The sequence below is a fragment of the Nematolebias whitei genome, chromosome 14, assembly GCF_014905685.2.
Source record: "Nematolebias whitei isolate Nwh7 chromosome 14, NemWhi1, whole genome shotgun sequence".
Lineage (NCBI taxonomy): Eukaryota > Metazoa > Chordata > Actinopteri > Cyprinodontiformes > Rivulidae > Nematolebias > Nematolebias whitei.
In genome coordinates, this window is record NC_056511.1 from 10,175,213 (window position 1) to 10,190,744 (window position 15,532).

The 15,532-nt window shown below is 37.1% G+C and overlaps 3 protein-coding genes and 1 non-coding gene across 4 annotated transcripts in view; 3 read left to right on the forward strand and 1 right to left on the reverse strand.

Annotated features, from left to right (window-relative positions):
- The first annotated feature begins 1,278 nt into the window (after positions 1-1,278).
- Positions 1,279-6,420, forward strand: pgrmc1 (progesterone receptor membrane component 1). Its single transcript, XM_037687287.1, has 3 exons — positions 1,279-1,603; positions 3,862-4,017; positions 5,745-6,420. Exons 1-3 carry the CDS (start codon positions 1,309-1,311, stop codon positions 5,837-5,839), a joined length of 546 nt encoding a protein of 181 aa, XP_037543215.1. The 5' UTR covers positions 1,279-1,308; the 3' UTR covers positions 5,840-6,420.
- A 936-nt stretch (positions 6,421-7,356) lies between these two features.
- trnal-caa lies at positions 7,357-7,467 on the reverse strand. The gene is made up of 2 exons: positions 7,430-7,467; positions 7,357-7,402 (listed from the first exon to the last, which is right to left on the reverse strand). It is a non-coding gene; the product is annotated as a tRNA-Leu (tRNA).
- A 413-nt stretch (positions 7,468-7,880) lies between these two features.
- On the forward strand, positions 7,881-10,137 carry LOC119420465 (cytochrome c oxidase subunit 7B, mitochondrial). Its single transcript, XM_037687863.1, has 3 exons — positions 7,881-7,995; positions 9,261-9,385; positions 9,947-10,137. The coding sequence occupies exons 1-3, from the start codon at positions 7,959-7,961 to the stop codon at positions 10,028-10,030; spliced, it is 246 nt and encodes an 81-aa protein (XP_037543791.1). The 5' UTR covers positions 7,881-7,958; the 3' UTR covers positions 10,031-10,137.
- A 1,664-nt stretch (positions 10,138-11,801) lies between these two features.
- The window catches only part of pgk1 (phosphoglycerate kinase 1), a 16,852-nt gene continuing 13,121 nt past the window's right edge, over positions 11,802-15,532 (forward strand). Inside the window, exons 1-3 of the mRNA XM_037687841.1 lie at positions 11,802-11,997; positions 15,132-15,182; positions 15,282-15,437. Coding sequence (XP_037543769.1) covers positions 11,933-11,997; positions 15,132-15,182; positions 15,282-15,437 — 272 coding nt within the window. The 5' untranslated portion in view covers positions 11,802-11,932. The remainder of the gene's footprint in view (positions 11,998-15,131; positions 15,183-15,281; positions 15,438-15,532) is intronic.

Here is a 15,532-nt window from a genome sequence, read left to right on the forward strand (position 1 = left end):
GACCTGTCCAGGGTGTACCGGCCTCTCGCACAATGATAGCAGGACATGGGCACCAGTGACCCCCGCAACCCAGAAAGGAAGAAGTGGGTAAAATAATGGATGGATGGATGAAGGACAGTCAGTCATAGTAATGAGCACACACAATCAAAATATAAAAATAAAAAGTCTGCACTGTAAACTGTAAATCTAAACCTCGACTGGAACCAGAGCTTAAAGTCATAAAAAGACAATCTTTGTAAACTAGTTTTAGCACAAGTTTTAAGTCTCATCACAAAATTCTTTTTTTTTTTCTCCAGCTGTTGACTCATTGATTCTTACCTTGCTGCTAAAAAAAATAGTTATTTTTCAAATACATTCAACTGTGATTTGAAAAAAAGTAAATTTTCTGCATATTTCTAGTGTGGATGCTGAATGACTGCTGACATTTATCGAAGAGTCTGAGACTGAATTCTTAAAGCTAAAACAACAAAATAAAGACCTAAAATATAAAAAAGCAGAAGCTAATATTCAAATTTGGCTAACCGGTAGGTAAAAGTTAAAATGAGCAAACTTGTAGCTAACAGTTAAAATTCCAAAATGTCAGGTAAACACTAAAATTAGCAAAACTGTAACTAAAGCTACATTTAGCTAAATAGTAGCTAAAACAAAACTAACAAAATAGTAAATTTTAAAACCAGCAGAAAACTAGAGGGGAAAAAAAAAAACTGTTAGCAAATCCAAAATAATTATGTGAATGCTAAGTTTCCACACATTTAGCAGGGTTACTGTATGGTCTGCAAAATATTAAATTTAATAATCTAAACGTTTTGTATTCCTGTAACAGAAGTGAATCGACTTAATAAACGGACATAACGCTACGAAAGCATAAAGTGTCTGCAAACCATTTATAACCCGGCTGAGAAGGCGGCCAGCCGAGGATGGCGGGGGTTGCGTTCAATTCCAAGCAAAATATCATTATTATTATTATTATTATTCAGAATTATTGGCGAGAGCGATAAACGTCGACTATATGATTTATATAACAAAACAAAGTTGTTTCTGCACCAAGGTTCAAAAGAAATTATGCAGTGAGAAACTTCTCCTTTACCGCTCCTCGCTTCTTCCAGCCGAGTTATAGACAAGTTTACTAAAAACGAGTGGGCCCAGTTGAAGCCTAGTTTTCCAGATACTTAATTTGATTGGCTTAAAGTTTTACCACGTGACAAAAATGCTGATAGATGATTGGTCCGGGCATAGAAGGATTTTTTTACCCATTCCTCTCATCAACAACATGCACACAGTCTTGTCTGTGTAGGAGAAAGAAACAACATGGCCGAGGAGGAGGGAAGCGAAGTAACTAACGGAGGAATTTTTCAGGAGATCTTCACTTCTCCGCTGAACCTCACGCTGCTCAGCCTCTGTTTGTTCCTGCTCTACAAAATCTTCCGCGGGGACAAGCCGCCGGATCTCGGCGAGGTGGAAAAACCTCTTCCTAAATTGAAAAAGAGAGATTTTACCTTGGCAGAGTTGAAGCCCTACGATGGATTGCAGGACTCGCGGATTCTCATGGCTGTCAACGGAAAAGTGTTCGACGTGACCAGGGGCAGGAAGTTCTACGGTCCAGGTAGTTAATCTCACAATGCTAAACTTTCAGCTCTTAGCAGCTGTTTTATAACAAAAGCAAGACGTGAGTAAGGTTGAAATATTTATGTTGTATAAACTGAGGTCACCTACAACCATAAATGTGCGATGGTTTTTATTTTATTTTTATCTTTTAACCCTTTGGTCAACTTTTTGCTGCTGGAATTTGGCGCCACACCCCTTTTGTTTCCTAGTTGGGGTCCTATTTTTCACAGCGGAGGGGCCGTAGCAGCCTTGAAGCCAAAGATCGTCTACAAATGAAGATGAGCTGTCGTTAAAAACAGACTTGACTATCGCTGCCATTTAAAAGTGCGCGAAAAGCGGTACAGCGTCAACCATCTGTATTTGTTTACCCCAAACTAAATAACAGACTTTATGGATATTCTAACAATTCTGAAGTCAACATTTTAAAGTTAACTTTAAAGCTCAATATTTTTAGATATGCAAATTTTAAAAAATTGTCAAAGGCTTAATGATGACTAGTATAAACTGGATGGTTTATTATAATAATATAACTTATCTCAAATATTATTTCGAGTTTTAAAAACTATGCTTATTATTTAAGTAACTAATAACCAGCACATTCAATAAGAAACAAAAATATCTGCAATGAATCGTGCTCTTTAAAAATACACCTACTTTAATAGAGTGAAGACAATAACATAATTTTCTGTATTTGAGAGATTTAACAAGACAAAAAATTTGTGACATTTGATGTCAGTTAATATAGACTAATTATTGTAGTAAAAATATCTAAAGCAACTAATTACTAATGAACTATTTCTCCCAATAAAATAATTTTTTGTTGCCGTTTATAAAAACGTAATCGTTTAGACATTATTGTTAAGATTTTTTAAGGGAAATTACAATTCCAGCAGCATTGTGCAGGCGGTAGAAACAAAGGGACAGTGTCAAAAAGTGACTGCAAGTATTTACATTTATGGGTATAATAATGAGTAATGAGTGTTGAAAGTTCATATGTTATCAATAAAGTCCAAGTAGAGCACATTTCTAGGACAATACACATAAAAAGTGACAATAGAACTGCAAATGGACAGTTTTTATTTCTTCTTAGCAGCTTCTTATAAAGATCCTTCACTTGATTTGGTGTCAAACCGGTTCAGCATTCCTGCAGTCAGACACGGAGTTGCACTTTGCCGTTTTTATCTTGTCCCAGATTGTGACCTCTGACTGACATGATTACTCACAGTCGACTGTGTGTTCCACAAGACCGGGTCCAAAGTCTGATATCCTGTGTTCGAGGTCACAAACGTTGCCTTAGACCACTGTTGTGCCTGAAAATAATTATTTAACAACAATTTCCTGTAATTATATGTGCTTTATCTTTATGCAAGCATTTATTGCTTCTTGTGAAACCAGTTTGGTTAAATTAAAATAACGCCAATTACAAACTTAACAGTTTTGTATTTCTTTAAAACAGACCGAGTTCTCTTATTCCCATTTGAGCAAATGTTTTTATTTTTGGACTTCAGTTCTGGTTCCCAAGGTAACTCTTTCGGTATATAACGCCCAGTTTTAACCACAAACACTGTTTTAGGAGTAAAACTTTATAAACCCTTCAAATTTACATTAGTCATTAAAAAAGGCGGTTTAGGAAAAACATAAAGCACACTGAAGGAATTCATATCACCCACTGCCTTTCATGCAAATCATTTTAAGTTGTAACCGTTTTAGTTAAAACTAAAAATAATGTTCTGGGCTCTCCATCTGTCAGTGCTCTGAGTATGTGTTAGGGATGACTCACAGCTACCACCACGCCAAATATTACCTTAATATCTGTGAAACGGACTGTTGGCGAAGGCGACTTTTTCAATTCAGTTTATTTATATAGCGTCAAATCACAACAAAGTTGTCTCAGGGCACTTTACAGGAACACACTTCACTGTGGCGGCCATCTTGCAGGTTGGGGCTTCTCAGGTAGAGTCAAAATATTTTAAATTATTCAGTGACTTATTATCTTAGTAGTTTCTTTGGAAGATATAAATCTTTTTTAAAAAAGGGGGGGGGGGGGTTGAATATTTAGTTGGTTTTTGTAAGGAGTTCCTAAATTGTTAGCAAGCGTTTCATAGGGACTATTTTCAGAGGTGGAGGGATACGCATGTTGCGTTAAAAGAAGCAGGTTATGTTTTTCCAAACCAGAGAACCTTTTTCTGATCAGATCTGTTTTTTTGTTTTTAAAACTCCTGAACGCGTGTCCTCGTCTGTTTCCTGTTCTCACAGAGGGACCGTACGGAGTGTTCGCAGGCAGAGACGCGTCCCGGGGTCTGGCGACCTTCTGCCTGGAGAAAGATGCTCTGAAAGACGAATACGACGACCTGTCGGACCTCAACGCCATGCATCAGGAGAGCCTGACGGAGTGGGAGACTCAGTTCACCAGTGAGGAACATTTGAGTTTTACACCTCTGTAAAGGTTTTTTACGCCCCTGTTACGGCTTTACGAAGAAAAAAACTGTCCTCTGAAAAGTTCTGGGCTAGAACTGGGTGGAAAGAAACAGCTGAAGTTAAAAAATAACGCTTCGGCTGAAGGACCAGTGGGCGTTGGATGCACATCTGCACAATACTCTTAATTAATTTAAATAGTTTAAGTAAAATTTTCAAAAACACTCGCAACAATCAGCTTTAGTGGTTTTCTTGTTGGTTCTAATTTCTCTCAAATGTTGATTAAATTTGGGTTAAAGGTACAAAATTGTAAACAAAAAAAAGTATTTGACATTACACACAAAACTATTGATTATTTCTTGTAACAAAATATATATAAACCTAATACAAACTAGAGAAATTGCCTTTCCTGTGAAAATGTAGTGTGAATGCTTATTGCAGAAAAACTGCTGAAATTAGCTAAATCTTGCCGAAATGGAAGAACAACCCAAAATTAGCAGAAGAAAGCAGAAAGAGCACATATTTGCTGAAATGAGCACAAAAATTAGTAAAGTAGCTAAAAAAAAAAAGACTGAAATTAGCAAAAAAGAATGACTGAAAAGTAGCTGAAAGGCAGAAAGAAGGTTAAACTACTAGAAGGAAGCGGAAAGAGCTGAAATGAGCTAAAAAAAATGTGGAATGAGCTGAAAAAGTTAAACTTAGCATAAAAACAGCTAAATAGTAGCTGAATTAGCAGAAAAAGCTGAAAGGAGCATAACAGCTGAAATTTGCATTAAGAAGTTAATGATGCTGAAAGTAGCAGAAATTACCATGAAAAACTCGAATTTATCTGAAAACAGCCGAAATTTGCAAATAAAATGCCAAAAAGGTAGAACAAGCTTAAATTAGTAGTAGAAAGCAGAAAGGACATGTTTGCCCAATTAGGCTGAAAGAAGCAGAAATGAGAACAAAAAGTGGAAATTATAAGAAAAAAGCTGAAATGATCAACAACAACAAAAAAACAGCTGAAAAGTAGCTAAAAGACAGAAAGTAGCTTAAATTACCAGAAGGAAGTGGAGAGAGCACATTTTTGCTGAATTAGGCTGAAAAAAGTTTAAATTGGTGCAAAAAAATGTGGACTTAGCTGAAAAAGTTAAAATGAGCTTAAAACTGCTAAATAGTAGCTGAAATAGCAGAAAGTTGCATAAATAAGCTAAAAGAAGCAAAAGAAGCTGAAATTAGCAAAAAGAAGTTAGACGAAGCACAAAAATGTTGTAGATGGCAGAAATAATCTGAAAGGAGCACAAAACAGCTGAAAGTAGCTGAAAACATGTTTAAATTTGCACAAGAAGCTGAAGCAGAACAAAATGTGAAAGGAGCAGTAAAAGGTTGTGAACAGATCTAAAGATCTGAAGGATGTAAAATGAGCTCAATAAATTTTATGAGACAAACAAAAATGGCTGAAAAGGCTAAATATTTCAAAAAGCTAAAGTTGCATCAATACCAAAAGTCACATCAGGATTGTCCTGAAAGAGCTGAACGTTTTGAAATATGATTGTTGAACTGTCTTGAAAACCGCGAGACGAGAATTGCACCGAAAAACGGATCGCAGTAGAAATGCTTCGTAAACATTCGCACAATTCCTGCTCGATTTAAAAACAACGGCCCAGAAACGGTGACGTTTTAATAGAAGATAAATTGAAAGGCTGCGGTTTAATTCCACGTGCTGTGATTCTGTGTTCCAGTGAAGTACGACTACATCGGCAAGCTTCTGAAGCCGGGAGAGGAGCCGACGGAATACACCGACGACGACGAGGGGAAAGACAAGAAGACGGACTAGAGCGTGGAACGTGACGAGGAGGGGAAACACAAAAGATGCCTTGATGTTCGTTCCTTCAGCCTCCTCGCAGAAAACCTTCTTACATTCTTGTAATTTTGGACCAATGCTGCGTTTTACATCAACTGTATCTTTGTTTGTCTCTCCTGAGGGTCGTTAGCAGCTAAATGTGACGTTTAGTCTAGAAATATTATTGTAGGTGTTTTATCAAACTGATCCCGTCGTGTGATTACACAGGGTTTGTGTTTCAGACGTGCTAACAGCTAACGGCTAATGTGTCGGAGACAAATCTGTAGATTTATTCAAGCCCTGAGAAACTTTTAGCTGGATGTGCAGCTACAACGGTCTGAAGCAGAAAGACCCAGTGAAATAAAACGTTCTTTAACAGGAAAGAAATAAAACTATAAAAGCCGTTGTTAGTCGTCATAAATTAAAGCCATTGCTATTTAGAAGAGCTGAGTTTTTTTCTTTTGTAATCTGTCATTTGTGTCCATTACATTCAGAAATGTTTAGTCTTGATGAGAAATGTTAATATAAAAATGTAATAATTCTGATTCTCATTAATAAATAAGAACGCATCTTGACATATTTGCATCTTTCATATTTTAGATTATTTTTCCTGACCTTTTTTTGTTGTTGTTGTAATTCCGTATATACTGATGATCCAGGTGTTTCTGTGCTTGGCGACGCGTTAGCTCGGCTTGTTAGTCTTTTTTAAAGGTATTTAGTGTTTTTTTTAAAGTCAGTGTTTTAAACTGCTCAGTGGTTTACGTTTGGTTAAAAAAAAAACTTTAGTGGTGGTTGTTGGAAGCTTGGTTTTAAACACAATAAAAGTTTTAAAGTACTAAAAGTTGCTTCACTTCAAAGCGCTCGTCACGACTAAAGTGCCTTTAAACCACGACAACCTAACGATTACTCATTGATCTTTTTAACCATTTGCTTCATGCTTTGTTTACACGTTTAACCTGCGAGTCCAAATTCCCTCTCAGCTGAGCTCCGTCTAGACTGAATAACCACGTTGACCATTTTTTATAAACGAGTAAACGACGTTAAACGAATATGGAGCTCCTTCACTGACCCATCTGGATCACAGCATTTTAAGCTCAGATTGTCAGAAATAACTGCCTTATCAAGTTAGATGGAAAAAGGTGGTCATTTTTTTTTAGTCGTCATTAAAACTTGTAATGAAATAAAGATATATTTTTTTGTATTTCTGTGCAAAATATCCCGTATGCCGTACTGTTATGGTCCTCAAATGACATTTTGATTTAATAAAGAAAGCTACAAAATGAAAACTTGTACATCTCTATTTGAATAAAAGCTTTATTAGTACTGTACAGAGCTTTTAATAAAAAATTGTAATGTTAAAGATGAAGCTTTTGTAGACTGCAAGCCATTTTATCTTTAAGTAGATTTTAAACAAGATTTTACTGTGCTTTTTTCAGTGCATTAAATTGTATTATTATTTTAGATTCATATTTAAGTTGTCACATGTAAAGAAGAATAAAAAAAAAAGGATGTGTCAGAAGTGGGATTCGAACCCACGCCTCCATTCGGAGACCAGAAGTCCCGTTTCTACGGAAGGAGATGATCCTTGAGTCTGGCGCCTTAGACCACTCGGCCATCCTGACACGGTGAAAACATGTAATGTTGTTGAGGTATTTATAGAGTAAATAACAACAGCTATGATATAGTATTATTTATTGTGTTTTTGTAATGTTCTATATATTATTTATAATAGTGTATGTGGTTTTTTTTTTGTTTGCTTTACTCATTTATTCGCCAGATGTTAGGTTAGACTTTCTGCGCATGCTCATGGTAAACGCCAACTAATGCCGCATTAAAGGTACAGTGAGTCGATCCTTGCAGTCTTTGTGTCTTTCAGAATAATTATCTATATAAATATTTTATATAACTAGCAATAGTATTGCAACCAGCATATATCTATTTTTAGTTTTCCAGAAGCTATTTTTCTCCTGTTTATTTGTCTCCTGTTTAGGGTTGTCTCCTATTTAACGACGCAACGCGAATGCAACACAGCTTCCGGTTTATATCTACCTTGTCGGCGGCCATATTGTACTTCCGTTCTTCAAGGGTATCAGAAGACACTGAGCAAGCCAACATGTATCGGTTCGCAAAAGCTGCTGCTATCCTCAGTGGTAAATATGCTGATTTTAATTGGATTTTGTACATTAATAGCCCAGGCACCAGTCCGGTTTTAGTCGGCTGAAGCTCCGATGGCCTTTTTGGTCGTTCACCACGTTCAACGAGCTGTTAGCTATTTAGCATTAGCACGTCCAAAACAAACGTTTTAGGTTTAAAGTCTTTTTTTTTTTTTTTTTGTACCTGCATGTCCAGCATTTTCTTTCGGGGGAAATATGAAGCATAGTATTGTAGGTGTCTTATAGGTACACTTGTTAAAATAGTGTGCCTATACTGTGTATACTGACTGACCAGTGTTTATCTTTGAACAACCTCGATTAGCCAGAATGTTAATTTCCTTAGCGAAAGTGTTAAGATACAAGTAAACTAAATACTACAAGTAAATCAAAAGTTGGAAAAAAAGTAGATTTGATATGTAGTTTTGGCTGCTGATCCAAGTTACAACTCATTTGTAGTTTGCTAGGTTTTGTTTTGGTTAAGCTTCCCCTGTTAAATTCTTGGGTGACAGAATAAAATTTGACTTAAAGAACAAGCTTTAATATATTCTGCTGTTTTGCTTTTATCAGAAAACGGTCATTTTGTAATTTTAAAAGTGACTCGACTAAAATGTGAATGTTAAGTTTTACAGTATTTGAAATCTACCAAAATTTCTAAGGCTCTAAATATATGTTTTCTACTTGCAGATGTTGAAATAATGGTTATCTTTGTTCTAAAGTGGCATATTTAAATGTTTTTTTGTCTATTGTGATATAAAAGTATAAACCAGAATAAATTGATAACCCTAATATTAATTAATAATAATAATAACCTAACCCTAATATTATATTGTCATTATTGTGTGTGATTTTTCCCCCCATTAATTTTACAATAATTTTACTCTCATTGATGTTATTGATGTTAGCACTTTGGTAACAGCTTCTATTTTAAATGTGCTCTATAAATAAAGTTGACTTGACTATATACAGATATCTGTATAAATATTTGTCATAATAGTTGTTGATTATGTAAATAATTAGCTAATTGTGTCAGTTCTAGATACTATCAATAATTACAACTCTTTGCCAACACCAGAGTTTCTCTTTAGTTTTAATATTGCAGCTTGAATGATCCCTGTCTCACAATATGAGCTATTTTCAGTTTTATAAAATGTTTAGAATTTGATCTTGACCTAAAAACATGACCTGAAAGGTTCCGCTTTTAGTCATAAAATGTAAATTTTGGAGTAAAGTTGTCACTGCATGACGTTCTTTCTGTTTTACAGGGCAGGCGGTGCGGCAGGTGGGACAGGTGAGGCATGAATCATCTAACCTACGGGAATTCCACGCCAAATACGGCTCTGGCATTTTGATCAGCGGAGTGGTCTTCTGCACCTCCATCTGGAGCTATGTAAGTCAAAAACACTTTAGGCTTTTTCAAGAGTATGACGTGATGCAGGGTTTCAGAGGGAGCAGGAAAAAAAATGTGGAGAAAGCTGAATTAGTCAGAACAAATTTGAGTTTTCTACAAATCAAAAGGTGCAGTTAATTTTCTTTATCATACTGAATTTGTCACGTGGTCACGTTTTTCATTGCATACGTGACAACACAAACTTCACTTGAGTGACAGAAGCTCAGCTGTTAACAAGAACCACAAGAGGGCAGCTGAAGCTGTCTTTGTTTCTCATACTGCAAATCAGGAGCAACATTGTTGTGTGAAAAATATATATATAAATATGAAAAATGTATTTATTATTTATGGCATTTAAGTTGTACTTGCTCAGATCTTTTGGAAATATTAAATATTTTAATTATATTTGACTTTTCGTTCTGATCTTGTAGCTGCAAGATTAAGAGGAAACTGAGCGTTCTGTTGGCTTAATTTTTCAATATTAACTTGAGTATTGGTCTTTAAAGGCTGATGAACACATTTTTGTGTTGCTGTAAAAGTTATGTTCTTGTGTTTGTGCAGGTGATTACTCAATCTGGCATTACCTGGGGTCTTTCTCCAGTCAACAAGCTCCAACCCAAACCGTGGAGGGAGGCTGAGGAGTAAAGAGCCTGAAACCTTCTGATTGTACAGATGAATAACAGTGTGTTCAGTCAGTGAATTACTGTGTTTATTCAAACATCCGTTGTTCAAATAAATTGTGATTCTATTGACTTGTTTGTTTTTGATAAATACTGGGGATTGTTGGATCAAAAACATGCTGCATATAAAAGTTTAATGGGATAACTGCAGTACAGTATATAATTTAGAACCAGGAATATCTTGCTGTGCTATAAATATTGTACTCAAAATTTGAATTAATAAAGTTGAAATGTAAAAAAAAAAGAAGCAAATGCCTAAATATGATAGACATCTGCTAGTGAGGGGGTTGATTCCCTACAAATTAAGCACATTTTATAAACACATTTATAATGTGCAGTATGCAAGTTTGCCAACATTTAGTATAAAACCATTTCCTACTAAGAGTTTCTTTGTAAAAGATTTATTATTGCTTTAAATGTGTGAGTTTGTAAACTCATAGTATTAAGCAAAAACATTTTGTAGATGCATAGTTGGCATAAAATTTGTTGGGAAAAAAAAATCTGAACAAGCAAAAATGCTGCATCGCATTTACCTTAAAGAGAAGTTCAGCACATCTTGTTAAAAATGAGCTGCTCAGCTTTTCAGCAGCTCACAAGATACAATGTTTTGATGCCTTCTGCTGTTTGTACATTATAAAGCTTTCATTTGTTCCAATACATCGCTGTTCAGCTTGGTAGTTCACCAGACTTTCAGATTCCATTGATGATCACGGTATTGAGTCTGGTTCCTTCAGTAGAGGTTTAGGCTGCTCCGGTCCAACCTTACACTTTACAGCCTCTAATATGGTTTGACACGGATATGAGTCGAACTGGAGCGAGTGGGTGTGGAACACCTGGGGTGGGAGCATTAAAGCAAGCTTTCACCTAGAACCCAGACAGCTTGGGTTCAAAGTCCGTCTTTGTGAAGTCAAGACAATGAACATTTTAATAAAAACGTGTTCATCTCTGCATTCACAACAGGTCAGCTCAGTCTTAAGCTTTTTTAGCACTTGTTCACCCTCATTGCACAAGTACAAAAATGTGAACGGACTTCTATGCTTAATGGCCTTCGATTGAGGCTGTTCTAATATGTTTTGCTGTAACATATGTATGTATGTATGTATGTTTTATTTATTCATTTCATTTCATCCAAACAACAAATATAATACAATTTAAAGAAAAGAAAAAAGATATACAATCACAGAAATAAAATGAAAGGCAGCAGAAGAAGAATGAGTTCTTATATCTGCCCCTTGTCCCCAAAATATATTCCAAACAAAATTACTATACAAAGGCAAGATGAATTAATAATTAAAAAAAAACTTAGCTAAAATATAAGATCAACTGTAAACAATTTTTATGAACTCACATTATACTTAATATTTTTTTTAAAAACAATTTTTTATCATCTTGAATATGTACATAGTTTTGGCATTTTTAATATCAACCTCCAGATCATTCCACAATCTAATACCCTGAGATATAGTGGATCGCATCTTCAGACTGGTGCGACACCAGTCTATATCTATAAAGTGCAAAAGTGCATAAAGTGCAGTCACATATCTATAAACAAGCAAAAACAGCACTTCGTGCACTTTTTGGCAACTTTTCAAATTCATTCATATCCGTTTCCGCTTTTTTTTTTTTTGACGAACTTCACGAAACAATTGCGTCAGAAGACGAGCAGGAATGTGGTCCAATCAGACGGGAGAGTTTTCTACTCGGCTTAGCCAATCAGAAGCTGTGGCAGCACTGTGCCCCGCCCTCAAGCTATCTCTCAGCTCTGCGCTAGTTCGCTAAGGTCACTGCTGACATTCGGTCCTAGCTCTAACGTTCGAGGAAACCCAGTCAGGACAGGTCCACGACAGCACCAACCGAACCAAGCAGCATGTCTCTGTCTAATAAACTCACCCTGGACAAGGTGGACGTCAACGGGAAGCGGGTCATTATGAGGTGGGTGTCACCTGCGGTAGTTTCTGGTCGAACTAACGCTAACGTTTGGCTCCGGCTAGCCAGTTACACCCACGGGATATTTCACTTATTAGCAAACCGTTTTCAGTTTGAAGGCGAATACTTAAAAAAATATATATATGGTTGTATGCGTCTTGGTCGTTTCGAAGCGGTGAGGAGAGGACAGGAAGTGAAGTTGTCACGTTTCCATCCGTGTTACGTGCCTGTGAAGAGATGCTGCATGGATGAGGATGCAGCTGGAGTCAGACTGAAACGTCCCTGTAAAGAGGAGCACGATCACTGCAAGTGCCCAACAAACAAAATTCAAAGCTGAATTTAGAAATTCATGAAAACTGATGTAGATGAAATCAAAGATCTGACGAGAGCTGCTTCCAGTGAGATGTAAACCCAGTTTCTGCTTGCTCCAAATAAATATACTTGTCTTTGTTTGCATCTAACGTGAGTGCTTGTGTCTGTGCAATGAGATGCAGCTGGTTGAGTGTGAATGGTTAAAAACATCAAACAGATGAACAAAAGATGCTTCTTAAAGGTGGGGCACTTCATTCACTTTTTTCTGTAATTAAAGAAAACCATCTCCAACTGGACTTTCTGAATGTCAGAGCACAACCTAAACAAACTTGAGTAGTTTCATTCATTTCCCCCCATTGCTCTGTTTCCACCAGGCTGTCTGTCTTTAGAAGAGCACTGGAAACCGACACCGTGTGTGGAAATGTCAGAGGTCCGTGTTGGTCTGCCAGACATATCAGGACGAGCTTTGCTCGGTGTTAAAAGGTCAAAATGCTCCTCCTGTTAATTGAATTTGAGTTGGCGAGGCCTAACGGTGAGCGGCGCGGAGACTCGGACAACGTGTTGCTTCATTTCAAAGCCGGGGCCTGTTGCAGCCTGCCACATTTTGTGGTTTTATGAAGTACAGGAAGGCTGAGTCAGACTGGAACAAGAAGGCAGGCAGAGCGTCGAGACACTACTCATGTGTGATTTTCTCCAGAGGCTTCTAATTAAACCTCTTCATGAACGTGAAGAATATCTTCAGCGCATCAGTGAAAGTTCAAGCTTTTATTGGCAATGTAGACGTTTAAGAAGTATTTCTGTCTAATTAAACTGAAGCATAATGACATTTGAGGGTTTTATTTCAACCAGACTTGTATATATTTGTTAGGGATGGATACCAGTTTTTACTTTTTTATTGAACAACTCAGAACAATTTTAAAACGAGATGATTTGACCCTTAAATGTCTGCACTGAATGGAGCTTGATTCCAGGCAGTTTTGTCCTCCTAAATTTTACGCTTGACGGATGAATGTTGTGATTTGGGATCCGCCTGTTGCTCCTGACATTTGCTGACTTTGACTTTTAGAAAAGCCTGTGGACATTCGGCTATAATAGCAGCCGAAGCCGAGCGTGAGATGGCTGATCATGTGTTCTGAACTTTGCATCACGTATTACAGAAACCTGTAGTGTTACTGTCGATGAAGTCCTTTTTTATAGACTACTTGCTGCATTACCGCTCCCCTTTTAAAGCAGATGTAAAACAGATTCTTATTAATAGTAACTAATAACCCATCGTCACTGTTCTGCTGTTTCCAGCTGTAAACGCATCACATTTATCTGCTAAAATATGTTTTGCACTGATATGCAACTGTTGGTGAACAGCATTTGCAAGGGAGTCTTCAAAGTTATGCTCAAAATTAAATAAAAAATAAAGCATTATGAAATAAGTAGCTAAGCTCATTATTATGAACATTTTTATTATTTTATTTCATAATTGTGATTTTCAGGATAGCTTATCTTTTCAGCAGAATGACTTCAGCTGTCAATCAACGTCAGTGGGTTGGACCAGCACACCCACTGGCTGATCCTTCCCATCCATTAGTTTTCACTGGTACAGCTAGCATAGCAGCTAGCAGCAACTTGCTAGGTCAAGAGTCATGAAGGATGGCAGAGCTGCATGAACTTTGTTCAGCTCAGGTAACTTGAGCAGATCAGATTGAGAGGACTATGTTCTCAGAAGAGGACTCGCTGTTTTAGTTCTTTGAATTTAACGAGATTAACGCTAGCTGTACCAGTGAAAACTAATGGATGTGAAGGATCAGCCAGTGGGTGTGCTGGTCCAACCCGCTGATGTTGATCGGCAGCTGAAGTCATTCTGCTGAAATGAGTCATAATGAAATAAATAAGCCATCATGAAAAACACACTTATGAAATAAAAGAATAAAAATTCAAACTTTTTCGATTTCATAATGTTTTATATATTTATTTAATTTTGAGCACTTCGGTGTTCCATACAAAGTGTCCTACAGCATTCACATGGTTCATTGACCTAATTTGAGTTGCAAAGGCTTGCAGTCTTGTCACTTGAATTTTTAGTATGTTCAGAACAATTGTGCAATTTGAATTTTATTCTAAAAATGATAAAATGCAGTAAGAATTGTTACAGGGGTCTTGAACCGTGTTGGGTTCGGTCACAAGCGTTTCAAACCCGTTTTAAGATCATTAGTTATGTTCTGAAGCCACTCCTTTGATAGAAAATCTGTCCAGGTCTATTTCAAAATGTGCAATACTGTAGAATAAATTATGAACATGTGGACACACAGAGCGCAGCGGTGGGCGATGAAATAATGCAACCAGCCAGGTTTACATGTTCGTCAGCCATGTGCAGAAAAACGCTGGCGACTTTGTCACAAACACTCAGAAATCAGACTGTTGTTGAAAATTTGCATATTTTCCCACAATTTTGAGTCACCAGCTGGTCTCCAACCTTTTCAGCTCTTAAGTCTCTGACAAACCGCTAACAGCCAGCCAATGAACGTAGAGGCATTTAGAGGCCAAAATGTAAGAACTCTTCCTCAGAAGGTGACGTTCAAACACAAAGTTACAGAAAAGTGTATATTTGATTGAACACAGTTTCAGAATCTCTGAACATTTTGCTTCTCAAACTTAAGACGTTTGTTTTTGTTTGCCGCTAAGTTAAACCACTCTTGTTCTCACTGGTGTTCTTTCCAGATCAACACCAAATGAACAAACAGTTGTAAAACCCACAATGGAGCCAACACTTCACACTTCTAATGTCCGTCTCCTTCAGGCTTTCAGCTTTTTGACAAAAAACCTTTCTTTTTCAGAGTCGACTTCAACGTTCCCATGAAGGACAAGCACATCACCAACAACCAGAGGTGAAATGAGCATTTCCTCTTAATACAATGAAGGCAAACTCATGTTCTTTGTGGTGTTTAAAACCTAAAGATGGTTTGTCTGGACTCTCCTCCTTTCAGGATCAAGGCAGCAGTTCCCAGCATCCAGTACTGTCTCGACCACGGGGCCAAGTCCGTCGTGTTGATGAGCCACCTGGGCCGTCCTGATGGGAACGCCATGCCCGAGAAGTACTCGCTGGAGCCCGTCGTTGCTGAGCTTAAGACCCTTCTGGGCAAGTGAGTAGATGAGTACCGTAAATACCTGGTTTACATGTTACTATGAATCTCTGTTTCTCTGACACTCTGTTTCTCTGACACTCTGTTTCTCTGAC